Genomic DNA, 27,529 nt, shown 5'->3' on the forward strand with positions numbered 1-27,529 from the left:
TCAGGCACATTACTGCAAGGAGAATACCTGGGCAATAGAGGATAATTTTTTTTTTCTTTATCACCCTACACAATAGTGCCAGTGTCAACAGTTTCTCATAAAACTCACCAACTCAGCTTCTGCAATGGTTGGTTAGTCCCAAGGGTGCCCCAGGTTTCTGGCAAGTAGGCTTGGGAAAATACACTGTCCTGGCACCTGGAGTGGTAGCAAAAGATGACCAGAACAGCCTTATTTTCAAAAGTCATGTGAGCCTTCTTGTTGCCAGGCTATTATTCTGGACTTCAGGAATTAATGTACTGCATGAACAAAGCCACCACAGACCCATGTCCACCTCCTGCGGTTGCCTTGACCAGGACAACAACTATTACAGTTGTCTGAAGAGCCTCTGGAAGAAGGGAAAGGTTTTCCACAGGTGACGAACCAGCCATTAGCTTCAAGATTTGCTGGGTCATGATACCTGTGAATTTCCTCACCTCTATCCATAGGCAACACCATGGTATTTAAATAACATCAGACCAGAGCAGCTATGCCTCATTTTGTCATGGCAAAGTGTCTTTAGGTTTCACCTTTGTCCCCAGCAGCTGAGCAACCTCGTTCTTCAAGAAATGAGCTTTAGAATGCAATAATGGCATAATGGCAAAGTCGCCTGGCACTTAGTGAGCCTAGGAGGCACCTCGCATAGGCTACATGCCTCTTGTCTGTGGGCACACTGCTCACAGCCAGGGCTCTGCTTCCACGTCCTCGCTAGCAGCCAGGCCAGCTCCCAGGAGAGCTTGTTTTTGGGGACAGCCACACACTGCCAGCAGTAATTACAGCAACTGCCCCTGCCCTCAGACATTGCACATTCATTTTTCCATGCTGAGGGAGGGCAAGCCCAGCTAATCCTCTGCTGTGCAAATGGCATTGCACAGGGGGCATTTGCATGCAGCTGGTGCAGGTAAACAAGGATGAGCCCGGCTTGTCCTTCCCTCTGCCCTCTTTCCTGGGGGAGCTCACCAGCCGCAGCTGGCTGCATGAAACGGGGAGCCCAGGAGTGGGAATGCACCTCACCCGGGCTTTGCCAGCCCACTATTAACGCAGCCCAAGTTTATAGCAATAAATCAGAGCAGAAGCAGACTTTTATGCTCCGCACAAACAGGGTGAAATGCCCCCGGCCCTTTATCAGGAGATGAAGGCACTCCTGGATGTGTTCCACAGCAGATTTTCCCCTTGTGACCGGCTGTACAGACCTCAGAGCTCAGGGACGAAACTACCCGCTGCTCTTACAAGCCCAGCAGCAGACAATCGTGGAAGGTTTTCACCTCCTAAGGCCATACCTCTCCCCTCCACATGCACACCAAACAAAGCTTGCTTTCCTAGAAGCACGACGAAACGTCTGCGGGCAGGATGCTTGACGAGCTGCCCTTGGGACTGGGCAGCGGCACCAGCCCCGGCCAGGATTTTGGGCTGCCCTTTCCCTACAAACCACCACGGAGGGTTATCTTCGGACAGGTTTCTGAAGCTGCAAAGCAGCCAGATGGGGTTGCAAGCTGTGAAAACCAAAAATAGTTCCAAACTTTCCTGGACTGTTTCAAAACGTGTTTCAACCAGCCCAGTCACATGGCTTTCTTGCAAGGCCTTTCATGATTGTATCTCTGGGTAGGAGACTCGCTGCTGCTTTAAAGGAAGAAAAAAAAGAAACAAACAAACAAAAAAGAACACAGTTTAACCCCAGATATCTGAAGAGAATAACTAGGGAACGTAAGTTTGGAAAGCACACTGCCGTGTTTGTTTGAAGATAAAAACGCTGCGGCGAGCCGCTCAGCTCCTCCAGGCCGCCCTTCGCTGCCTCTCCCAGCTGTGGTTACGGAGGCTGTTTGATTGCACGCATGCGATGCACGCTTCAAAATCCTCCAGCCAGCCCCTTTCAGCGGCGTTGCACGTAACAGAAAACAAGTTGCTTTCATCAGCTCACCGAAGCCTTTGGGTAGGTTTTACGAGCGGAGGGCTGAGCTCGCAGAGCCCCCCAGGCCCTTCTCTAAGAGCAGGGGAACAAGAGGAGAAACAAAGCGCTGCCCTGAGCAGCTCAAAGGATCCACAACAGCGAGACTTGAGGGTTGCAGTGACCTGCTTACTTGGCAGGAAGGGTATTTTCCAAAGCCAGACTTCTCCCACCTCCAAAAAGTACCTGGTGTCCTCGAAGCAGAGGGCCATCATCAAGGGAAACACAAGGCCCCTTACTTCCCATGGCCACCTCTGCTCCCATTCCTGTGGTCGGCCACAAAACAAAGTACAATCCTGCAGCTGGCGTACAGGTCCTTCTACCAGCAGCAGCTGCTTGTGCCCCTGCTCATGCAAAGAGTGATGTGCCGGGCTCCAGCTTGCAACCCACTCCCATCCCCGCTCCAACCCATATCCAGATGAAGGGTTTGTTTGTCCTCCCAGCTTACCTCCTCGTAAGGGCCTTGTAACACGCCTGGTCTGTCATGTTCCCTTACACAAGAAGGGCACTGCTTGGTGAGATCTTTCATTGCCAACACACCAGTGACGCTTTTCTGAGGCATGCAGATGGCAGCCAGCCTTGTGGGGCTTTGACACGTTGATCCAAATATAATATTTAGGATAAATATACGACTTGTTTTTCAATACTGACTTCAGGTCCTGCTTTATCCACAGAGCCAAAGAAGGGGCTACAGACTGGGCATTTGGGCAACACTCTGCCCATCCATTAATCCTTTGTCAGTCTGACAGCAAGCTTTGAGCTGCCACCAGTGCACCCCCAGGCCAGGACCAAGAGAAGGGCAAATGGACCTGCACACAGTGTTCCCTGGGTGACCACTCGTTAAACTGAAAGCAGAGGAGGTACCCTCGCAATCCTGCCACAAAATAGGGGTTGGAAGCAGGACTCAGGGGCTCTGCCATGGATTCCCTTCCCTCCTTCCTAAAGGGACCTTGGCCGCTGTTAGACCTTATCAAAACTCTCCACTTCACTGACCAGTGGGAGAGGAGACCGCAGCAGCAAGGTGCTGTACACAAGCGCGTACACTCAAATCTCCTCTGAAAGTCACCAGAGAGCAGTGGCTGTTGGCAAGGGAAGGGGCACTCAGACAGAACAGCATCTCTGGACTTGTGACTAAAGGCTGAAGATGGCATTGGCCTTCTCCATTGCAACCTGTGGGGAGTGCTAGGACTAACTAACTTCCAATAAATGCTTTAAGTATTTGGCAACTGCAACCCAGTAGCTCACTGATGAGTAAAAGTTGCATAAATCCAGCTCTAGGCGACCACCAGGAAATGTAGAGCTCTCCTTCTTGAAGTGCATGCCCACAGCATCAACATAACATTCCCCTTTAGATCTACATGATCCTGAAATACCAATCTGACCTTCTGAGCACCTGCTTGAGGTATCTACATACCTCATGTCTTACTTCTCATTGCATTCCTGCTAAAAGCAAAGGAAGTTTGAGAGCCACGATTATTCCTTGAGATTAGAAGAGGGGCAACCAATCTCAAGAAGATGCTGGACATTGGGAGAGACTTTTGCACTAGAAGGAAATAACAGCATCAAAACCCAGAGAGGTTATGGGCTCTCCATCCTTGGAGGTTTCTAAGACAGCTATAGACAAACCCACCGTGACCTGAACTAGTGCTGGCAACAGAGACCACCAGAGGCTCGTTTGAACCAATATTTCTGTGATTCTGCTATTATAGAAAAGGTATCAAGGTGCTGAGAAGGTTACCTTCATATTAGTTACAAAAAGATGCAAGAATATTCCCAGCTTGGTTGTTACAGGCAAGGTCACTGGATTCCTCAAGGTTTTAAGCTATTTTATATGGAGCTGCTGCCCTATTTGAGAGATTTTCATTACATATGAAGTTGACCCATGTCTGAGGTAGTTTCCGATGAAGTTACTATTAAATAATTCTTGCTTTTACAGTCTGATTTTCCAATATGCCACGTTTCTGCACTGACCTCTGGTAATTGCACTGCAGCATCTGAGACTTACTGGCAGTAGATCACAAAAAAATCTATTAAGGATGTAGAAGGAAACACGGGATTACACAAGAAATGGGAAGACAGTTAACACGATCAGAAAACTAACATTCAAAAAATCATTTACAGGTTTCTGAGTTTGCATATTAAGAAGAGTGAAACAGTTCGAGAACTTCAGAACTGATGTTTCAAATTGTTGGAAAACTCTACCACATGCTGCCTTCTCTTGTTCTTACATTTATCTTGCCCATAAATTACTGCTACCTTTAAACTCTGGAGCAAGCTTTGGCAATGCTATAACAGAAGTAAAACAGGGTCCTGCCCATAACATTCTCTGTTCTGTAAAAAATTGGCCCCAAAAGCCAAGAGTTTCAGCACCAACTCTTGGTTTTACACAGCACGGGACAAATCTAACCTGTTCTCAGACCGTGCACAGCCCCATTTTTTAACGTTTACGATTCTGGAAGTGTTCTGCTCGCAGCAATACCAGGAATCGAGATGTTGGCAAATAACGGACACACACAACTGTAGAAATAACATTTTTGGTTTAGTGTTTACAGTTTGTTTTACAGCTCATAATGAAACACTGTTAGAGATATTCTACACCCAGACATTTCTAGCAAAGTACACTTCTAAAAACATAAGGCACTTTAAGACTTCCTAAAACAAATGCTCATGATAAAAATTCAATGAGAGGGCTAGATGAGAACCTTTCTAGCCTTAATATTCATGTCAGTAAAAGATCAATCCTCTAGTAAGGCAGGCAAATGAAATAATCAATAGAGAGGCTTCCAAGATAGAGTTACTGCTGTATTAGTGTGCATTCTGAAGTAGTCTATTTGGAGTATCTTCAGTTGGGGGTGGTGGTGGCGGCGGCAGAAATTCATCTGCCTGGTGTGAATAAGATGCATTAAAAGTAGTTCTTTGAACTGGTTAACAAAGACACAGTGCAGGGATTAAGTTTCATTACTTTCATTGGATTAAATTCCTTCCATTCATTATCGCCAACAAGAGTAAGGAACAAAAAGGAGCTGGTTCTCCCCTCCCTCCCCCCTACTCCCATTATAATTCAACGCAAGATTTCAAAGACTCAAAATGACCAGGACAGAAGCCCGTGAAAAACTGCATCTGGCCACTTCAGAGTATGTTTAAATATTCATTACTGACTTCCTCAAGTCTCACCTCTTATTGAAGAATAACAAACATAAAAGAATTGGCAACTGTATAAATTGTTTCCAGTCAAATTGATATTTTGCTTCTTTTTAGTGTGATCCCACTGTTCACATTAAGTACCTGCATTCAGAAACACACCACCAGCTCCTCTTGGCAAGGAGATGGCGGGACAGGGGAACAATGCCAGCAGGGCCCTAGACCCTGCAGGGAAGAGGGAACGAGCAACTTTGCTTCACACACTTGTGTCTCAGTTTAAGAACATTTTCAAAAGCCATACATGCTGGGCTGCTGTAGCAACAAGGGGACTGATACCAAAACACTGACTGAAGATTTCAGCTGGAGGCGCATCTGAAGGAACTGAAGTCCGCTGTTTAAAAATGACAAAAAGAGCTATGAGCCAGACTGCTGGCAAAACCACTGCCTACTTCTCAGGGTGTTCAGGAAGGGGACGATAGGAACCTACCATCCATCAGCATATTTTCAAGTTTTGTCTTCTCCAGGATGTTATTGTCCAGTACATCTTCCGGTCCTTGAGGGCTAAAATTGCTGAAAATCTCAACTCCTGGCGGGGCTCAGTATGTTAGCCACTATAGTATCAACCTGTATCTCTAGTCCTCTCATATCCACTTTCAAGGGGAAAAGAAACCAACCATTTGTATTTCTTACGGGTCCCTGATTGTTGTACATCCTGACTTACTTGAATTGCACTTTAAAGCCCAGCAGCACAAAGAAAAATCATTAGCTATATTTACGAATATATATAAATTTTTAAGAGACAAGACTTCAAGTCCAGAATGCATAGATATCCACTGCGTAAGTGGTCAAGTTTTGACCTGGCTACAGTAAAGCAACTACAAAAAACAATTGTCCTATTAGTGTTATTAGAATTGGGGCAGAGATGGGTTGCTTGTTTGTTAGGCAAGAAAATGCAGCTAAGGAAGGAGCTAAATCAGAGCCACACACACAGGTATTACTGCGTGAATAGGAACTGTGGCAGCAAAGCGGTTGTGAAATCTATCTTTGTAAAATGAAAAATACATCACTTCGAGACAGCTCCTGCTCAAGAGAGGCAGGCAGCACGTCATGGCCCTGAGCTCAAAAGATCTTGAGATCTCAACTGGTGTGGTTCACTTTCACTGGCAAAAGAGACAAGCTCCAGATCACGCAGTAGTTGCTCGCTACTGTTAAACTAGCAGTAAATTTAAAGTTGTGGCTCTGCAATCAGTTTACTGTCCTTTAGCATTTGTACAACAAGATTCACTCGGGACAGGAAGAAGCATCTGAAAAAAGAGATGAAGAAAAAAGCATAGGCCACTCACTGATCCCAATTTAGCTAACAGCATGAAGTCTGTTTCTCTCAAAAACTGTAGGTTCTTCTTTCCAAGCAAACCTCACAGAATTTGCCAAAGTGATATCCTGTTGCTTTGTACTTATACCTTTTTGTGTCTTAAAATACACTGTTAAAAGTGATTTGGAAAGGCACAGAGCATGTGTCATTTAATTTCTTCTGCATTTGTGTGTTGCGGGAATCATTAGAGTAAGTTGCAATAATTAATAACTGAAGAGGTGCTATTTTACAACCAGATAATTTCCTTCAAATTCTAGTTCTCTGCAAAGGAAATCCGGGAAATGAACAGTACTGCCAAGGAAATGCAGGGCAAGAAGTTAAACCTGCACACCGAGTCAGACTGGAATGTACAAAGTTTCACAGACCTTGTTCTTCAGGTCACACTAAAAGAAAAATTCTAGCTTAATAATAATTAATTAAAAAAAAATCACTAAAGCTAGTTACAAGGATTAGAATTATCAAAGTGCTTTAATAAAGTGTCAAGCATAATTAAACAGGACCATTAACACAGAGCTGCCACAAGATATCTGAAGAGGCACGTGTTTTCCAAATGAAAGAGAGAAGCACAGGTTTTCAGTTTCCCCCTTAGGACCAAAGTGGGTTAAGTGAAGTTGTGCTTGTTCATTTAGTTTCTTAACACAAAATATTTGCTCTGCTCGTGCATTCAAAGGCATAGTTGGATTTGCTGTACTGAAACTGCAACAAAAGGACTGTCTGCTGTGAAATATTAATAAAGGGGCAGCTCTCAATGAGCGAAAAACACAACAGCCGCATAAGTAGATCTAAAAATACCTGTCAATTTCAGTTATATTTTTAACAGATATTTCTTTGTACTTAAAAATTCTGAACAATTTTCTGCAGCTTTCCTATAAACATAGTATAAGATAACTGAATGTGCTACTTGAACAATCCAACAGGCTGCCAGATCTATTATAACAATAGCAAATGCAAACAAATAAATAAGGAAGAGGCTTCAAAACCACCTCCAGCAAGATGCTCAGACAACATGCCTTATATTCTTCCTATTGGCTTTTCGTCTCATAAGTAAGAAAAAAAAGCCAAAAAGCATTCTCCACAGCACATCTGTCCGTACTTCCAGTTCACTAAACTTCTGTCTGCTTTAAACAGATGAATTTAAGTAACCCAGTACCAAGCATAGCAGAGCTAGCTTCAGCAGGGGGACGTAGCTGTTTAAGAACAAGAAATGCCAATCAAGACCTTTCCTGCAATTCAGATATAAAAGCAGATTTGCTCCAGTAAGCTGAGACTCAAGAACACGCTACAGAGCATCACATGTGGTCCCATGCACAGGCACATATGGCCACAGGTCCGAATTAATACCAGGTCTCAATAGAAGAACTCATCTGTCTTCTGAAGGCACCAAAAAGACAGCAACACTCCAAGTGTCATGGGAAGAGGCAGAGGGAGGAAACAAGGAATGCAGCTAGAAGGAAACACTAAGGGCAGCTTGGTGTAACAAGGGAGAAAAAAGGGTGGCTCAGTTCTATGTCTGTAACGTCTACAAAAGCACAGAGACCCTATGCCTCTAGGCAAAGGAAGAGTGACCAGAGTTCAGAAAATCTTCTCCTGAACAACAACAGAAAAGCAAGTCCCATTTTTGGTGGATGGGTGCAAAATCTGTAACTGAAATCAAAGGAGACAACAAAGAATCAAAACGTGATACAGAACATTGGGGTCCGCGCATACTCACATGGCATGACTAGCCTGTTTCTAATTTACCACAGTGTTAAGAGATCTGGACAGCCTTCTTTGCTCTGCAGGATGACTGAAGTCCAGTGAAGCGTCGTGTACTGAACGCTTCTCAATCTGCCAGTCAGAACAAATCCCCCTCCCCAGCCTGCACGAGGGGGGTTCCCCAGACAGCAGACGTTTCTAATAACCCCAGGCACCCTACAGGCAGCACGCCACCGAGTTAGTTCTAAGTAGCACTGCACCAAGCAGGCGGAGGCTTGCTAAGGTGTTCTGTCCCCTACAAGGACTTGAGGACAGTTTCTCGTGAGCCCCTTCAGGCCAGAGAATCATGCTTCGCCATTCCATTATTGCTTTTCAAATACGTTTTCCTTCCAGTCTTCCCATTTCGTTCCCTGTTATCCCAGGAGGACCTTCTGCATCCTGCGTGCAGCCACACTGGCTTCATCCTCAGAGTCAGACTCGCTCTGGGAAGTAGAGCTCTGGGAGGCCGAGCTGCACGGTGAGGAGCACTCTGGGGAGCACAGGTAGTGCATCAGCGGGATGCGGTACTTCCCACAGAAGTCAACAAACTTGATCTGTCTGACGCAGCTGTCAAAATAGACACCTGTAAGGGCAGAGGGCACAGTTAAAACACGAGACCATGCGTGGAGAAATATGTAAGCTCTGCAAGGTGGCTGTGTCTGGTGCAAATGCCTCAAATGAGGATTTGGCACAGCACTGGATGGGGAAGCAGAAGGGATACTGGAGACAGAAGGGACCAGAGCATCTATGGAAATGCAAAATGTGAAATTTCTTTTCTTGGTAAAATAAATAATAGTAATCCTGTAAAAATGTATTTAGTAGGTGCTTTAGAAAGGCAAATTCTACGTGAAAAGACATAGGACAGCTAATTCCAATGAGATAGTTTCTTCTAACCATTAAGGAGCAATCTCAGGCTGGGAATTTGCAAGCTTCTCCTTAAATGTTGATTTAATTTACTCGCTCTATTTTCAAAATTTGTAAAACCTCCTCTCCCAGCTAGCAACATTGTGTCCACGAATAGACCCTCTCTCTTTCATGGCTCCACTTCTCTTCTGCTTGAGTGAAGTCACCATGCTGAGTTTGGATGCTGTTTTCCATGGCAACGGTGTTGCTGTAACGCACAATTACGTTCTCCTCCTGTCACAGGGAGTGATTTTAGACACTGACATTTTCAGAAGTTTCCAGCAGTGTTTTAAGTCCTGGCTGGTTTGGAGCAATCTTTTCCCCTGCAGTGTCAGAGCAACGCTGCAGTACTGTGCTAGTTTATAAGGACGAGCGAGAAAAGAGCAAAAACCAATCCACTATTATTCCAAGCTGTGCAAAGCTCTAAAAAAAGGAAGCCTTTATTGCTTTTCCAACACAAGTTCCAGCCCTTCCACCTTTGCTTACGAAGCTTGCTTTGATATTGTCCTATAAGGAGATAAGATAACGGACTGCATTATGGCTGCAAGGTAGATATTAATTAATGATTTTCCTTAATCTCCTCAAGGCCAAGCGCACAGATCATTTCCTCTGGATAAAGATTAAGCATTAAGCCAAATTAAGCTCAAGGATTCCAGGCTTATCTACAAAGTCCTCTCCATACAGGTACTACACGCTAGTTATCCCAAGCAAGAGCTAAATAAGTTGCTCTTGGTAACAGCCAAGCCCTACAGCCTCCCTACTCTTTTTGCATCTGGAAACGAAGCTTGCTGCTCAGCAGTCCAATTACAAATGCTTGCAAAAGTTCTCCTGTCCATTACTCAGTCTGCGTTATGTCAGGGCAGGTGGGTAAGACACTTCCGAACGTAAAAGCACCGTGGAGTGCTGGGATGTGCTGTAAAGATTTCTGACAGAAGCACTGCCTGACATTCCCACGTAAAGGTAATAAGTCAGCACTACAACTTTACACGCTGCTCCTAAGTTAAGAGGAGAGAGTATAACAGCTTCCTTAAAGACAAATTTCAGGAGAGCTGGAGACAATGAAATACAGCCAGAATTTGGGTGCCACGACACATCCGACCTGGCTGAACTGCTAAAGACACGGCAAGTCATAGGGAAAGAAAACCCACCACGCAAAAAGCAGGAAGAAGAGCAGCGAAGGTGAACCTACCACCACATTTAGGGTTGGGACAGTTGCTGGCCAAGCTCAGATACCGGACAAGATTCTCCGGGAGATCGCTGGGAGCGTAGGGAACGTTGCGGGTTTTAATCGTGCGTCCAGCCAGTTCCTGAAGGCTCGGGGGATTGTAGGTCAGGTCACGCACAAACCGAACGACCAGCGGGTTCCCACGCAAGCTCAGCTCTTCCAGGTGGACCAGGTTAAGGATCTCTCGAGGGAGGTAAGTCAGGAGGTTATTGTGCAGGCTAAGAGAACGCAGGGAATGCAGCCTGAGGATGGAGATGGAAACCCAGTCAGGATGTGCAAGCAAAATCATTCCACAATTGCATTACACACAGACATGATTACTCCCCCCACCTCCTGCCAAACTCTTTCGTTTTTTCTTCTTTCTAAAGCATAAATCCACACTAAAAGAGACTCTGTTACTCCAGCACACACAACGCCATACAGAACTTGGCTTGGCTCCTGTATGCCTGTTAAAGAGACACTCTTAAATGTGCTGCTGTGCCTCTCAGTACACACCCCACAATCCCCCCCCACACCCTCAAAACAGTAGAACAGACCAAAAGTATTCAAACTGAGTGCTTTCAGTGGGAGATAATGTTTCCTTCTACCCAGTGGAAGCATCAAAAACAGTTTAAAGCAATACTTTGAATAAGTCACCTGCTCTCACTCATGCATTAAAGACAAATGCTGCTAGGCAGCCAGCTCTGCAAAGCCCCGTGCTTTCATTGCTTGCGGCTGCATCCCCTTGAGCTGTGATACTACCAGATCCCAAAAGCTTAGCAAGGTCAGGCCAGGCTAGCATCTGCACGGGTGACAAACAGTAACTTGGCTTTCAGAGGCGGCGTTCTCTCTGAGAGCACACAGCAATGTTCCAGCACAGGGCCCAAGGATGCTCTGAAGCCAGTACAAGACACCTGGAGTCATTAAACATTGCACCTCAAGAACAACCCCGCTACACCATCAAATTCCAACTCAGAACACTCCCTGCTGCCATCCAACTGCTTTTGGGGTTACAGCTACACACTGAATTCTTCACTCCCATCTTAGGATACCCATACAGAGTTTGCAGTGTCCTCTTTTCCCCATTATGCAAGAGATAAAGTAGTAGCTCATCCTCTAGAGCTGTGTCATAGGACTTAGGGAACGCTAAAACTCTCTGAGATCCTAGAATAAGAAATGCCAAGGGAACATAGATGATGGTACAGCATAAAAGCACAGACACACATACGAGAAGGCTTTGGGTAAAATGAAACAAACCAAGCGTTCATCATGAAGAACACGGCAGCACAGCAGCTATTTTTTCCTGAGTTGCCCAGGTACTTCTCAGGGCTTCCCGTACAAATCTATGAATTCACTTTACAGTGTGCACTTGGTGACATTTTTTTCCATAATACTTTGATTGAGATTTCCATATTGCACATTTGTGGCCATGCAAGGATGGTGCTAAGGATCACCACTAAGGATCTTCCTGTTGAAGCCCAGCCACATTAAAACACTGAAAGACTAATAGGTCCTCCCACTTGCTTTTATCCACACAAAGCAGAAGAAGGAGTTCAAAGAGTTAATTACAGCTGGTGGCTGATGACAGTAAATACTCACTGTGCCAGCTGAGGTGGAATGCTCTGGATCTTGTTGTCACACAGAACTAGATAGCTTAGAGAAGGCAGGTTTGCTAATTCAGGTGGAATTGAAGTAATGAAATTCCCTCCAAGGTACAGAAATTCCAAACTGAAAAACAGAAGAGAAGACACTGCGTTATCTCATTAAGGTCATTGCCAGTTTCATTTAACAGTAGATCTTCTCATCTCCTGCATTTCTTAAAGAAAACTCACAGCTGACTATGGATGAGATAATTTGCTGTGGGAAAAGAAAAACCTGTTACACACTGTAACTACAATAAAGCTGCTGTTTCGTAACATATAACATTGAGATTTACCTCCGGTCTCCTGCAGCCACCATTACATCTGTAGAAAGGCACTGGACACCTGAGTATTACTATTCCAACCCCACAGGCAAAGCTCCTGCTTGTGCTTCCAAGGAAGAGCAGTCTGCACACGCACGGTCTGCAGCAGTAATGCAGCTCCTGCTGCAGCCCGTGGGAGCTCTCAGTTTCAACGTGAGCAAAGCAAGGCAGTAGTGGCTCTTCCTGAAAATCCTACTGGCATTGCCCCTACACAAGGGCTACTCACTTTTTATGGTGCCATTTGACTCCTCAGTGACTAACTGTAATCTTTAGACCCAAATCAGAGGCATCCTGTCCTGCTTTGATACAACTCGCTGACCCTACGGCTGCAATAGCACAGGGCACACTAAGCCACACACATACACACACACGTGCAATTTTTCAGGCAGACTGGTGGTTTACCAATATCCAAGAGTCCAAAGCTACCAAAGACATTAACTGGGCTTAACTGCGGCTTGGATCTAAGAATTAAAAAAACAAACAGTGAAACACCTCATGGACATCCTACCAAAACTCAATGGATGAGAGACACGCAAGGAGAGGCACTAGAGCCCTTCTATCCAGCATTCACTGTGCACCTCTGGCCTTCTTCGAAAAGAAAGAAAAAGTTGGCAAGCAATTGGCCATTGACACTTCTTCTAAATTGTTGCTACGAGTCCCCATGTCACAGAGTCACATTGCTTTCCTCCCCTGTTCTCAGGTGTTGTCTGGAAGAGGAGCAAAGGAAGATTCAGTTTGGGCACCCAGTCTGGCCGGGAAGGAACCCCGCTGCTGCCAATCGTGGTCCAGACAAATTTTTTCCCCGTACCTTTAAAATGTGGATCCCACACTTCTGCCTGCAGAAGACTGCAGTGCTCAGGCTGCCTCAAGCTCTCTGGTACGTACTTGGGTATGACAAAGTGGGTACAAAATTAAGTTTGAAACCTAAGGCTCTGAAATGGCCTAATTTGACCATAAGAAACTTGCTTCAACTGAGATGGGACTGCGCATTTGGAGGTTATTCTAACCATGCAAGAAAGTACATGGGGAAAAAGAAAAAAAAAAAAACAAACACACACCACTCTAGCCTTTTTTCTACATAAAAGGCCTGTAGGTGAGAAGTGGGGGTTGGAGTAAGGCTGCTGTGCTGGGAGCACGTCAAGAGGAGATTATTTTTAATTAAATTTTGATCCCATAACAAAGCCCAGAATTTTAACGAAAATTCCTCCTTCAACCTCCATTGTTTTCCAAAGTTGGATTTAGGCTGCTTGGCTCTCATTAGGAATTTACTGCTGACAATACAATTCCTTTGCATATTTTAACTCTGTGCCATTGCTGGTGCTCGTACTGAAAAGTGTTGGACAAGGGAATTTCAATAATGTGGATTTCAATGTTTAAATAAGCTTTAGATGTGTACAAGTCTCCATTTCCTAGGAAAAGTGAATAATTAACTCTTTTTCCTCTGTGTTTGAAGACAATACAATTAAAAACACATACTAGCACGGAAGGGAACAAGGGCAGCAAAATATGCGGTAAATGTTTTCAAAATCCCCTTCAAGCCACAAAATACATAAATTTCCAGATCAGCTTACAGCACAAACTCAGTGTGCAAAACCACTGCCAACTGCTTACAGCTTTCAAATCCACTCTGCTTAAAGTCTGTGTAATGAGAGCACTCATTACTAGCCAAGATGTAAAGCCCCAACATCAGGCTACGAGCTGTCCTGAACTGAAAATCCACTAAATAATGTAATTCCTTTATGGCAACAAAGGGTTCTCAAAAACTGTTTTCTTTTTACCTGTCTTCTGTATCACCGTTTAGAGGTCTGTAGATCAGTAACTCTCTGGGCCCAGCCTGGTACGTAGGATTTAGAATTTTCAACAGCAATTTGAGATATGAATTAGGTGGTTGATGTATATTAAAAAAAATAAAGGCAGAGGGAGGGAGTTTTGAGACTAGAAACAAACTTATTTTAAATGCAGCAAAGATATCCTCACAGCTTCCACTGAAACACAGTTGAGTAGGAAGAAGAAACCCATGATCCCTCTGTCCCCGTGCCCTGAAATACATTTGCTAGAAAGGATCCAGCCTCGCCCTGGCGGAACAAAGTGGAGGAATTCCTAGCAGCCATTTCTGAACCAAACTGAAGCGCCAAGACTTGTTTGAGCACAGCTAATCGGGACGAGGACTTCAAGGAGACACAGCCATGTTGTAATCGGTGCTGACCGCATGGCGCGGGTCACAGGACAGGAGCCGTCCCTTTCTGAACAAGACCAGGTCGAGGAGCTCGCCTGGCCCGGAGCACCCAGTCAGCAAAACCCCCATGGAGCCACAACCGGTTCTGCTCTCCTCACAAAAGAGATGAGGCAGTGCCCGGCGTTTGCCGTAGCTTTTCATGGCAGGACCGTAACAGGGAGAGAGCGCCGAGCTCTCTGGCTGCTTTAAGTAACCCTTCACATCCAGCTCGGGCCCCGTTTTCCTGACAATCATTAATCCTCATGGTCATTGAACCACCCAGCTAAGGTCTCGTGCATCGCTGTGTACACAGAGGGAGGAGAGCTGGAATTTTTCTGTACTTTCAAAAGTCAGTCCGGGAGCTTAGAAGAGCCAGAGAGCAACTAGCCCCAGAGGAATATAAGTTAATTCCCATTTCTGAAGCTAGAATGAAGGCAGTACTTCCAGCCTACCATACAGGATCTGGCTGAACAAGTTGCAAGAGGGGCACAAACGCCCACGATCATTGCACCATGGCTGCAGCACGAGATCTTTCTCTATAAGACTTCAGAGAATCAACACGGGATGAGTGCACGATGCCAGGGAACAGCAGATGCCAGGGTTGTCCCACCTCCATTCCCTTCTCCTCTCATTACAAGGACTGCAGTCTCTTCCCTCTACACGGCTGGTACTTGGTTTGAAGTCTGTGAGGTTTTCTAATCTTCACTCCTCCTGTATCTTTGGAGAAAGCTGGCCACTGAGCTCGAAAAGTGATTTCAAGAGCAGGAATGTATGAAGATAAACAATGCTCATGTGTGTGGGAACACGTGTCAGATCTCATTTCCTTGGGAAGAGAGAGGCTAAGGAACGGCAGCCTCGAAGGGGAGCAGCACCCAATCCTGCGTAACGGGCACACAAAATGACTGCAGACTTCTACACACACCTGGCGTACAGCCATCTCGGGGAAAACCAAAAAAAAACAGCTGACAGAGCAACTAATGGAGGCAGACACTTGCTCTCTCAGCTTTAAGCAACGATCACAAATGAACTAACAGAAAGCTACAGCCCCTTTCAGCCTCACCCAGGCGGCCCAACGCGCGCGGTGCTACTTACAAGCTGCTGCCGAGCAGCAGTTGGCACTCCGAGCCCATCACGTGCCACTCCTCTCTAGCAGGGGATTTTGCTCCACCAGACTATGAGGTGGCAGCGTAAATCCTTTTACATAAGGGAGGGGAGCAGGGAAATGCTCCCACAGCTAGGAAATGATGCAGGTGGTGGCAGCAAAGTGTACTTACGACGTGCCAAGAGACTGTACGTTCTTGCTGGAATATGTCCGTGGTGTTTCCAGGTCATCCTGTACCACAAACAAACCAAAAAGCCCCCAAACACTCAGTAAATAAGAGCCTGCTCCAAGCACAAGAGCTATTTTTAACGCCTATCAATTACCATAACTCTTCCATAGTCATGCTTCAGGAGGAGAATATCTTCTGGCGTAGAAGATACTCAAAATTTCAACCCATCCGGTTTCCCGATAGATGCTCCTTTGGATAAAATTTAACAGCTGACATCAAACAGATGCATCTTAATAGGTAATCTAAGAAAGAAACAATGACCCTGAAATAGCTCCGGGTCTTTTTAGGATAAACTTTTTCAGTGAGAAATTTCCACGGCAGTTTTGAGGCTCATGCAAGGGAGGACTCTAAAAGCAGCCCACACTGCGCTCCTGTTAACCCTGTTCTACAATTTGCTAATTCCTGAGAGAACGGCACGGCCTTTGCTGACATGCAAATTTAAGATCAAACAGCTGTCTGAAAATTATTTGCAAAACGTTTGAAGAGGGGAAGAAAAAGGGAGGCAGCGAGCAGATTTCCTAATGCGGTATCTTTATCAAAGCTTCATTTGCCGTTTTTCCCACACTGTAACAGCCACTCTTAAGTGCATGCTTGTCTAACATGCTGAATAAAAGCAAATGCTCTGGTTTTCATTGCATCTAAGACTTTACACAAAACTTGGATGAATCCAGTTATGAGCTTGAGGCCTCTGATCCCAGCCCTTGAATAACAGGGCCTTATTGGAGGTATCCAAGCAAGAAGGAAAGGAACACGTGGCAGATGCCTGGAAAGTGCCTGCTCCTTTTCTGTGCTCCTTCTGCTTGCTTCTGGTGCTCTACTGTACATGAGCAGTAACTGGAAGAGTAAGACTGAACTCCAAATTCACCCCAGAAGATTTAAGGTATTCAAGATTCAAGGCATTTCACTGAGCTGTAAAGAATTCTTCCCTTTACGTGGCAAGACATCTCCCAAAGCACGCAGCGATGAGGGCAATCTGTGCACCAATAAACCCAAAGCCACAGTTCAGATGGCAAAGATCGGAGCTGTGCTTTGCCAGCCTGCCTTGCCAAACATTGTCCAAGCCCATCAGAAGCAGATGACTGCACTTCTAGCTCCGTAATACACGAGGCTCCTTCACACATCCCCAGCCGGGCCAGCAGAGAAAGACGACACACAACCAGAGCAGCAGCACAACACCTCACACTGAAAACACAGTAAGGTCTGCACTGGAGGGAGAACTGCAGAAGAGATGATACTTATGACCACCCACGATAAGCTCACCTTATATTTGGCAACAGACACAGAGCAATGTAAAGGGAGCTGCTCTCACCCATCTGGTGCATTTTCTAACTTAAATTCACAGCAACAGCCAATACCGCAACCCAGGCCTTGCACTATAGTGACACTGCTCGCTGACAGTAACTGTGGTGGGTGGCAGGCACACGGGAGCTGGCACAGCCATAAGACAAATAAAAAAAGCCCTCAGCAGGGCCCACATTTACCTTATTTCTCAGAAACTTATAAGGCTGTTTCAAATCACCATAAACTAGTTTATGGTGGAACTGGGAGGAAAGAGCAGCACTGCATTTTCCACAATGCCTCTCTGATAGAGAACACGAAGGAAAGGCTATCCTTCTTTGGAGCCAGCACCAACCTACCACCACCACTAAAGTAACCATAGTCATCCACTTACGAAGCCTCAAGAATTAGGACATCTACAGGCGGTCCTTCCAAATCTGCCTAGGAGGTAACTGGCCATCAGGGGAAAGGCCCTCCTCACTTTCAGTGCACAAAGGTTTGTGGGGACAAGGACTGGGCAGAAGGCTGGAGCTGGAAGGAGTAAGGCCAGACAGCAGGACTGGCTGGGGTTCTTATTAACGTGCCAAGTCACTAGGATCATGCTAAGGAAAGACCTGACCCCAGCTTTCTGCAAAACTCTGCGTTTATTACCTTCATGTGCGTAAGAACACTTGACACATCTCTCATTCCAGTGCCTGTGTGTTTGTAGTTGCCAGCAGGTTCCTTCTCTTCTTCTTCAGCTGATCAGACCCACCAGCTTTCTGTTCTTTCAGCTTCACCAAGCAGACTCCTTACCTGATGCATTCCTTGCCTTTAAAACTGATGCGTTATCCTTTCAAAAACTAAAACAGAAAACTGTATGGAGAGCAGAGGAAAGACACGAGGATTAACTATTAAGAACTTTCTAAAAAGATCTCGTCAGAGCTCAGACATTCTCTTGAAACAGGAAATATTTCTAGATCTCTGCAACTCTGCTCAGATCCACAGCCAGCAGCTGGAGCAAATGCAAAGCTGCCAGGGTCACAAGAAGAGAACTGTTAGCCTCAGGAACTGCAGTACCAGCAGGAGGAACGTGTCCGGTCAAAGTGCTGCCTGCATTCCTCTGTGGTCTCGGAGACCAGGAGAAATGAGAAAAATTTCTTTTATGGGAAGTGGTATATGGAAAAAAGCTCAAAGTCCTGGCTTGCCAGCAGCGGCAAGATGGACACCTTGCAGCTCAAGCTGTGAGGTTAACAGAAGACAACAACTACACCAGGTCCCAGCTCGCTCCTGCTTGAGCTCAGAATCCAACAGATGCCTCTGTGCTGCCCTGCCACAACAGCTGGCCCTGCTCTGCTCCTGCTCAGGCTCATTTTACCCACTTCAACACTAGGCACGCTCACTTTGCCGACACCTCTCTTGTTGGCAGGTGGGAATACAGTCTGGCAGCAGTTCCCCTCCACATTTCTCTCTCTATTTCCTATCCTTTTGGCAAGGGTATCAGGTCGCTGGCTATCTGGCTCCAACGAGCAGATTCAAGATTTCCTGTGGAAGAATATTAAATTATGAAGTGCTGTTTTCTCCCAGCTCTGGCAACGCAGTGTGCTCCTCCCCTTTGTTATTTAAGCAGTCCCTGATACAGAAGGGTCACTGATGGCACAGTGGTGAAGAAACTGACAATCCTGGAGGAGCGTGAATCCACTACCTTGAGCTAAAGTTCAATTTTATTGTGGTGACACACTAGCAGAAGTTCAATGAGTTAACAATGATTAAACAGGAGGCAGACACAAGCCGGGTCTAGTTTAGTTTTTCTACCTGACACATCATTTTGTAACGATAAACCCACAGTTCAATAGCTTTGTCTGCATCTGCCCTCTCAGAATTGTCATTCTGGGGCTCAAGCATGACCAGTCAAAAACAAGCCACAGGACAGCACAAACAGGATCTGTGCTTCAGGGCAGGCCGGAGGAGCCAAGAGAGTACTTTGACAGCGGTGTGGCATGGAGCACTGAGCACAGCCTGCTAGGGCACCGCATGCCAACTGGCACAGCCTGGTGCCTTCCTGGGGTCAGCAGTGTGAAAAAAACTGGGCTTGAGGTTTGTTTTCTTGGAAGAAAAATAAAATTAAAAGGAAAAAAAGAGAGACTGAGAGAACTAAAGCCATAGGTGAGAACATGCAGAAGCAAAAGGGATCCTCTGCCTCATAGGCATGCACAACTGGATCCCAACTACAACCTGGGCAGCTACCATGTGTGTTGTGGAGGCAACGCAGATCATCTCCCATGCACAACTGACATTGGCCTCCTCTCCTATGAAACTGGTGCCACTGTCCTCCTTTTCTTTGTTGTCCTTGAAGCGACTGCTCCTGAAGAGAGAAAAAGCTGAGACTCCCCCTCCACGTGGCAGCTCTGCTGAGAGGGGCGCAGGCCTTCCCTAGCACTCCCAATGCCTCAAAGCACCTCCTGATCTCACCCTAGCCCAGGACTGCTCCACATCCTCAACAAGAGCATGCTGTGCAGCTGGGCAGAAGCAGCCGCACACCTCCCCCTAGAACTGTGGGAGACAGCACCCCGTGTGCTTGCACTTCCACTGGGTGTAGCTCTGCCGAGCCATCGGGGTGAATCCAGCTTTTTGGGGCCAAGGTTGCTGGAATTTGTGTAAGAGAGGCTGCCTCCAACGAGTTGCTTGGCAAAGGGCTGGAGTGAAGAAAGAAAGTCCAGACCCGAAGAGCCTTGCAGGGGCTCACCTGGGGCTTGAAGACTAGCAGGACACACTGAGGTGTCCATGTGTGAGGAGCGAGTCAGAGCACAGCCCCCGGGTAGCCCAGCAGATCTCAGTGGTAACAACCCCAGGTCAACGTGGTCAGCCAATACCCAATCCTACATAAGGTCTGTTCCCACCCCAAAAACTTTAACCGCGGTGATTCAGCCCTGGGCCTGTATGTCACCACCCTGGGCTGCTCTAAACCAGACCACGAGCTCGGGGCACCCGGGCACAGCCTCGTGCTCCACACCTCAGCCCTACCAGGCCCACACGAGACGGCTGGGCGGGGAGACACACCACCACAGCCCAACCACCCTGGCGGGCCAGGGGCTCTGTCAGCAGGCTGGCGTGGACCACCACGACCACCGAACACCTCTCCTCGGCTGGGAGCCTGCTCTGGGGCCAGACGGGGAGGTCCCGACCTGGGACCCCCACGCCCAGCCTGGGACCCCCTGCCCGTGTCCTGGGACCCCCACACTCGCCTCCTGGGACCCCCCTCACCTGCGGAGCTCCTGTATGTCGGGCGGGATGCCGTGCAGGCGGTTGCCGCCCAGGCTGAGGCTCTGCAGCCCGCGCAGCCCCAGCAGGGCGGGCGGCAGCTCGGCGAAGCGGTTGCCGCTGAGGTTGAGGACGCGCAGGGAGCGTCCCAGCGGCGCCTGCCCCAGCCCCTTGGGCAGCGAGCCGGGCCCGCCCAGCCGGTTGTTCTTGGCCAGCAGCGTGTGGAGCCGCGGCAGGGCCAGCAGCCCCGCGCCCAGCTCCGCCAGCCCCGTGCCGCTCACGTCCAGCAGCTCCAGCGCCGGGAACCACTGCGACAGCCCGGCGGGCAGCGGGCCCGACAGCCGCCGCGGCGACAGCACCAGCCGCCGAGCTTCGGCGCTGCGTCGCGATCGCAGCTCGGCAGACAGCTCCAGCTCCTCCTCAGCCGCCGCTGTCGCCTCCTCCTCCTCCTCCTCCTCCTCCTCGCCGCCCGCCACCGGCTCCTCCAGCTCAGCCGCCGCCGCCATCCCGCTCGGCCCCGCCGCCCCGCCCCGCCCCGCCCCGGAACCCGCAGGGCGCCGCCGGCCCCCTCCGGCCATGGCCGGTCCCGGGAGCGCCGCCCGCGGAGGGAGGGGAGAGCGGCGCCATGCAGGTTGCGGGGTTCCTGCGGGGAAGCCGAAGAGGCTGCGGGTCCCTCCGCCGCCCCGGAACGAGCATGCAGAGAGGGGCGGTGTGGTGAGGGGGCGACGAAATGGCGGCGACCCTCGGGTTTGCCTGTCTCAGGAGGCTTCGCCACAGCTCTGCTGGCCGGTCGGGTACCGCTAGCTCCTGCCGTCAGCCCGCTGCTCGCCCCCAGGGCACCGCTACCTCCCGCCCCCGGCTGGGTAGCCAAAAAGCCGCCGGCACCTGCCCGCTGCACAGGCTCCTCCACCACACTCGGTGGAGTAATGTGGTGTAAAAACATGACTACTCCTAACCATAAAATTAAGCGTATCTTTCCACACCCAGTGTCCCCCGACGCAGCTCGGTGCTGGGGGTGGGTCCCAGAGGCTCCACCAGAGAGCCCCCAGCTTCCCACAAGAGCTCTTTGGCCATTTGGAGCAGAGGTAATTTCTCAAAAAACTTCTCAAAAATAAAGGCTCAGAAGTATCTCGGCATACATCGTGTGGCTGAGGTTGGCAGGGACCTCTGGAGGCCATCTGGTCCAACCACCAGCTCCGGCAGGGCCACCTAGAGCACCTTGCCCAGGACTGTGTCCAGGCGGTATTTGTATATCTCCAGGGATATCCTTGCCTGGACATTAAAGCACAGCTTTATTCCTGATTAAATCCGCAAATCTTCCCTCCGAAAGTCTTTCAGGCGAAGAGGCCTGATGCAGTTCACAGGCTGATACCGAAATGACTTTGGTGGTACCATATATTGCATGCACAGGCAACTTGAGATTCATGATTTCAATTTGTCGCCCTTTGGACACAGGTTAAAAGCTGTGTAATCAGTAATCGCATATTGGAAGAAGCAGCAGCAGCGTGTGACGACAAGGAGAAGATTCACAGCCTGAGGGAACTTTTGCCCTGACGATGTCTGGGCTTAGAAAGCAGGTTGCTTTTGCTTCTGCGTGATGCATAGCGGAACCTAAAAGGGAACAACGGCAGTCCCTTTTGTGGATTCACCAATGCAATCCCTGATACAAACCCAGAGACAGCTGCTTAAAAGCAGAAACTGTATCAGTAGAGTTATTTCTTTTCAACATAATTCCGTCCACTGTATATAGGTTATGCTGTTTCAGCTAGATCAGGACAGTTGGAGGGAGGTTTTATGTAAGCACATGGGTAAGGTCACCTGGATTTTACTCCGGTCTCCTGCAGTGCCTTGAGCCTGCATTCTACCAAAGTTGTGTTCTGTGAACTTGCTCGGTATTTTCGGGCATCGAGTCTTATGACAGACCAGTTTGATCCCATCTTCAGAATTAAAGGTAATAAATACCTTAAAAATGCCATTCAGAGTCTGGATCAGCCACTTAAGTAACATATTTCTCAGATTGAAGCTCAACAGTGCTGCAAAACTGCAAAGTAATTAAATGCATGTAGCCACACAGTGCAGCAGCTCACCAGTACTCACATGTGCTTTGCTCCCCAAAATGGCAGGTCAGAGTTTATGCCAGTCTTCTGCTAGAGGTGGGCAACAGACTTCTTGCTCTTCCTCTCTCCCACCCCCAAAATCACTTAGCCTTGGCAAGTATGCGTGTTGCACAAGGCGCAGTATTTATAGTGCCATCTAGCTAAATTTGTACCTGACACTTCCTTTCACTCCATTTTAAAATCCTGGGAAATTGTAGCAGTATAGATAAAAGTAATAAAATAGACCTATTTTACAGAGGAGCACTGAATGCCCAGGGAATGACAAGCGTTAAGTCTGTGTACACAGAGGCTGGTAAGTGCTACAGAGGCCATGTAGCATTATTTGCTACAGAGTGAAAAGTAACACTGAGATGAAATGTTAATTATTTTAGACTGCCTTGAAAAGAGCATGCAAGTAAAACAAGGTAACCCAGCTTTTCTCCCAGACAAATGTTCAGGGCTTTTCTTCTTAACTAGCCCAAGGCTGATGATTGGTCCCTGTAAGTCAAATTTACGAGACCTCTGGTTATAGGTTTTAGTTGCCTCTGGGTTCTTCCCACTTGGTCCACCTGTTTTGTGAAAGGCACTGCCCAAACCAGAAGGTTCTCCGGCTGAGGCCTCCCTGATGCCACGTGGGACAGAGCGATGGCACCAAGCTGTGCTACTGGTGTCCTTCTGCATTCTTCCAGTGCATGGAGACCTCTGTATAAACGTATCCATCACGGGATGTGCTGAAAGACAGCTACTTTCTTTGTTTTGCTTGCTTGGTTGGTTTTGAAGAGGAAAATGAGGGTTGTCAGAAATCTAACACGAGTCTTATTTTTTAAATTTTGTTTTATTTGGCAGTAATATCCAACCCCCCCGCTTCAAAAAATTACAAAATCAAGTAAAATAAGTGCACTAAGGAAACCTACAGAATACTGATAAATTTCACACACGTACAGGAGGGAGTATAGAAGGAGGAGGGGGACTTTTTGTTTGTTAAATTTGGCTTTTTGAAACAAAACAAAACAAAACAAAACGCCTTCCCTGCCCTTTGCAATCTCTTGTCCTAGAAGGCAACACCTGGAATTCAACACTTCCTTCCTCAGCAGCCGAGTCACCCTGCAAACATGAACAACCCACCAGCCTGATGTGGGCATCGCTCACTGAATGGTTGCCCTTCCCCTCGGTGTGGGGAGGCAAGAGGTTTTGCTCTCTTTTGGTTACCGTAGCCCTTTGAACTGGCACCGTTTGCCACAGGTACATTTGCTTTTTGAGGGCACAAGGAGGATAAAGCTCCACTGGAGGCAGCTCTTTCTGCAGGGGCACGTTCCCTGCGCCCCTATCCCAGGCTACCCTAGGATATGTTATATGGCTTGTCAGAGAGCTTATCTTTCCTGAAAGAGCAGCACACCCCTCGGCCTTCAGTCCAAGTGCAAGCTCTGTAACCTCAACTGCCAGCACACAACTCTCCAGCCAGCCCCAGGAGCCATCCTCGCAGACTGCATGCCCACAGGAGACAGGAAGGAGACAAAAATGCACTGCGTACTGCAGCCTACAGACCTTCTGCCACCATCAGCCTCCCCTTCCTGCACATGCTTTTCCTTCTCCCAGCTGGAGATTTTCCTGACTGGACAATGAGATCTTCTTCCCATCCAGGGAGAGCCTTTAAGGCAAGCTGTTGTGTTTTCTCTAAGGCACTTTAACGATCCAAACTGGAAGGAAGCGAGCTGGGAGGCATGAACTACCTTTCAGAGCAGGGTCAGAATAAAGCAAAACACTTACTAACCACGTTCCTGTGACTCCAGATCCAGCATATGAAGCTGCTTTGCTCATCCTGGTGGGGAGGAGCTGGGGGGTGTCTAACGGGTGCTCCTGTTCCACCAACCACTTCCTCCCCTGCCACCAGAACACAAACAGTGACTCCCAGCGTAGTGCTGTCCTGCATTCCCTGTGGCTCCTGTGGGCTCATTCCCCTCCCCATCACAGGTGCTAGCTTCTCACATCTGGACCTTCATGGGAGAAGAAGCCCCTAAGAGCAAGCCCTTCTGCATTTATTATGCCAAAGCCTCCAAGCATGGCAGGGTAGGTTATGACTCCCACTGCAAATGTGGCACTGTGTCAGTCAGTGGAAGTCCTCTGGATTCACACCAGGGGAATAGCTCAAAGACCAGACAACTTTGAACAAATACGGCTCTCAGGTGAGACCACAGGAGGGACCAAGCTTTCTTCTTTTCCTACGCTTGCTAGGCACCAGCTCATTCTTCCTCTCCAAGGAAAACATTGTGCCAGAAGGGGAAGGCTGGGACACAAGCCCTGCTGATCTCCTCTCAAGCAGAACATGCTTCTGCTGATGCAAGTGGAGTTTCGCTTGAGTAAGCACCAGGGACTGCAAGACACTTGGCAACAATTGCTGAAGTTGTCCACGAACAGGAAGATAGAAATCTCAGGCAGTCATATGGATATGTGCAACTGCTTGGGATGCACAGCAGGGGCACGAAGGGAATGTGGACACAGGATGTTCAGGTGTCTAGGTGTATGGAACAGATTTGACAACTGCAAGAGAAAATCAGCTGGGCTTGAGGCTAGAGAGGTGATTGTCAACAAAACAGCATGTCATAACTAGGACCAATGCTCGGAGAAACAAGTCAAATGACAATGACCCATGAAGGGATGTGAAGGCGGTCACAGATGGTCTGATCTGTGAAATGTGTCAGTAATGACGATTCCAGCCCTCACTCCAAACTCACACCTGAAATCAATGAATAATGCTGCTGCCTTACCCCAGAGGGAGATGAAAAACCCAAGATGATGGCTAACAGCCCAGGACCCCAACTGAAGTTTTCTCTGTAGTTAAGCCTTTTTAAATACCCTACTAACGTGACTGCCTGGTCCCTCTCTCTCTAGACTACCTAGCAGATCCCCCCTGGGCAATTTAGGGAAGCCTAGGCATGGACTTTGAGCACAGTCAGTGCTAGCCAAGGGAGCGAGAGACAGAGAGAGCTGCAGTGTCAGTCTGGGTCTGGTGGAACTTGTTAGATCCAGCCCTGTCTCTTTGTCCCATCAGGGACGCTGCAGTCCCCGACTGAGAAATACCCTGTAGCATAGGGCTCACAAGTCGCTTGTGGTGTTTGTGGTGGCTGAGTGCAGTGTGGTACAAACTGTGCACGGACATTACAGCACTGTCAATGAAAAAAAAACCCACAGGCTGGGTTTTCTTGAAAGATCTAGAGCTACGAGACATACAAACGCTGCATTACTACCATAGGAAATAAAGTAATAAAAACAAAACAAAACAAAAGGGGGAGTCAGCATGTGAATGTGATAAGAAAATAAAATATGATAGCACCTTTAAAAGAGAGGGCAGGGGGAGTAAGAGTGAGATGAGGTCACAAGGAACCGTGTGTTGGAGCCCACAATGTACTGGAGGAGCTGCTGGGGACAGTCCGGTGGAAAGCAAGGAGGAACGTGCTGGACTGGTGCCCGCGGCATGGCACCACGACTTCCAGGTGTCACACGAGGCTGACCAGCTTTGAGGATCTCGAACCAAAGGGGAGGGTAAGCAGGGCAAGGTCCTTGGCTAACGATTGCCCTGCAGCACACATACCCAGCCACAAAACTGTCGGGCCTGTATTTCTGCAGCCAAGGCCGGTGCTGACAATTGTATCGATTGAAGATCCCCTTTTCTATCCAGCACTGACCTCCGTCCTTTCCCCAGATCCAGGGGAACGAGAAATCCCTGTTAGCTCCTGGGAGGAACAGCTGCCTGCTCTGGGAAAGGGTCCCAGGGGCTGCTGCAATTGCCTCCCAGCCTTCCAAAGCCCCAGCAACGAAGCTCCCTGAACAGGTGGGCTCTGCTCCCCTTTCCTGGCCCCATTCTCTGTGTATTACAAAACAAATAACCCATCGCTATACAATGTAAATATCTGTGACTGGGCAACTGTAGCAGACACTTGTGCATACTGAGATCAGCACTGGAGGACGGGGCAGCAGGTTGGGCCCATCCTCCCGGGCTCCTCCGGTGTGGAGGCCCCTCACATCTCCTTGGTGCTCATTCTCTTGGTCTTCTCAGCCGTCTCCTAGGGAAAGAGAGCACAAAACTGAAGCTCTGCACTGACACAGGAGCTGGCAGTGCCCTGAAGCCTTTGGTCCACCCACGAGCAGTGCCAACACTGGTTTATATCTCAAAGCCCAACACTTGTATTTGTCCCTCCAGGCAACAGAGAAGATCTCTTTGCTGCGCTCCCCTGTCTACCAGAAGCCTCCAAGTGACAGAAGCAGAGGGAACTCCTCCAACAAGAGGACTTCATGTAAGCACATCTTCCCAGCCTCATACCAACCTGATGCTTCTGCAGCTCCTGAACGTATCTAGCTAGCTCCTCCTCAGTCAAGTCTTGATCAGGTTGCTGTCTCCGAGCAGGCATCTTCTCATTCTTCCCTGTATACAGGAAAGGAGTTCAGTGTGATCACAAACGGGGAACGCAGATTTCAGGGGCAGAACAAAAAGAGGCAGATCAGCCTGAGTCTGCCTCAGACCATAGCACACCTTGTGCTTAAGGAGGCTTTGCATTGTCTGGCCACACCTTCTTTGAAAGAAAATAGGCCTTGTGGCTGCCTGGGACTTCAGAACCTAGGTTTCCAGCCTCTCCCTGTCTCTTTACACCATGATAACAAATAAAACTGTAAGGAAGAGTCTGCATTCTGCTTTTCTCTCCTATTATTTAGAAAAAGCACCTATAGTAAGTTCAAACATCTTGGCCCCTTGTAGGGAACAAGTGTAAGCTCAATGCTATGCAAGCTCAATAACTGATGTGTAACGAAGAGGTAATTTTGCTTACTGGAGATGCATCTTGCTGATGTATCTGATCTGAGTCTTCGGTTTCATTATCTCCCTAACAATAGCATCTAATCCCTCTGCTGCTCTGACACAGGCAGAAAGTGAAAGAAAGTGTTGTCCCACTGCATGCTTCTGCAGCGGATGCAGGGAGCCAAGTAGGCAGCAACACTTGATGTTGCACAGCAACTTTCAAGGCTGGGATACTACACACATAAGCATATGGTTGCAGACAGTTACTTATTTGGTCTGTGC

The 27,529-nt window shown here is 47.9% G+C and overlaps 2 protein-coding genes across 2 annotated transcripts in view; both read right to left on the reverse strand.

The window, feature by feature from the left end:
* Positions 1 to 4,503: 4,503 nt before the first annotated feature.
* Positions 4,504 to 20,893, reverse strand: LRRC58 (leucine rich repeat containing 58). Its single transcript, XM_040571886.1, has 4 exons — positions 20,366 to 20,893; positions 11,935 to 12,063; positions 10,321 to 10,598; positions 4,504 to 8,811 (listed from the first exon to the last, which is right to left on the reverse strand). The coding sequence occupies exons 1-4, from the start codon at positions 20,866 to 20,868 to the stop codon at positions 8,603 to 8,605; spliced, it is 1,119 nt and encodes a 372-aa protein (XP_040427820.1). The 5' UTR covers positions 20,869 to 20,893; the 3' UTR covers positions 4,504 to 8,602.
* A 2,381-nt stretch (positions 20,894 to 23,274) lies between these two features.
* Positions 23,275 to 27,529, reverse strand: part of FSTL1 (follistatin like 1) — a 42,242-nt gene continuing 37,987 nt past the window's right edge. The window contains exons 10-11 of the mRNA XM_040571897.1: positions 26,781 to 26,878; positions 23,275 to 26,519 (exon numbers count right to left, since the gene is read on the reverse strand). Of these exons, the coding sequence (XP_040427831.1) occupies positions 26,475 to 26,519; positions 26,781 to 26,878 (143 nt within the window). The 3' untranslated portion in view covers positions 23,275 to 26,474. The remainder of the gene's footprint in view (positions 26,520 to 26,780; positions 26,879 to 27,529) is intronic.

This window comes from Cygnus olor, chromosome 1, assembly GCF_009769625.2.
Source record: "Cygnus olor isolate bCygOlo1 chromosome 1, bCygOlo1.pri.v2, whole genome shotgun sequence".
NCBI classification, from domain to species: Eukaryota; Metazoa; Chordata; class Aves; order Anseriformes; family Anatidae; genus Cygnus; species Cygnus olor.

Excerpts from the sequence above, each read along its gene's own strand:
- LRRC58 (XM_040571886.1), bottom strand. The coding sequence starts at position 20,868 with ATGGCGGCGGCGGCTGAGCTGGAGGAGCCGGTGGCGGGCGGCGAGGAG. Across the intron at positions 12,064-20,365 it reads GACATACAGGAGCTCCGCAG|TTTGGAATTTCTGTACCTTG; the intron begins GTGAGGGGGGTC and ends TCTGTTTTTCAG. Across the intron at positions 8,812-10,320 it reads TCCCAACCCTAAATGTGGTG|GTGTCTATTTTGACAGCTGC; the intron begins GTAGGTTCACCT and ends CTGCCCTTACAG.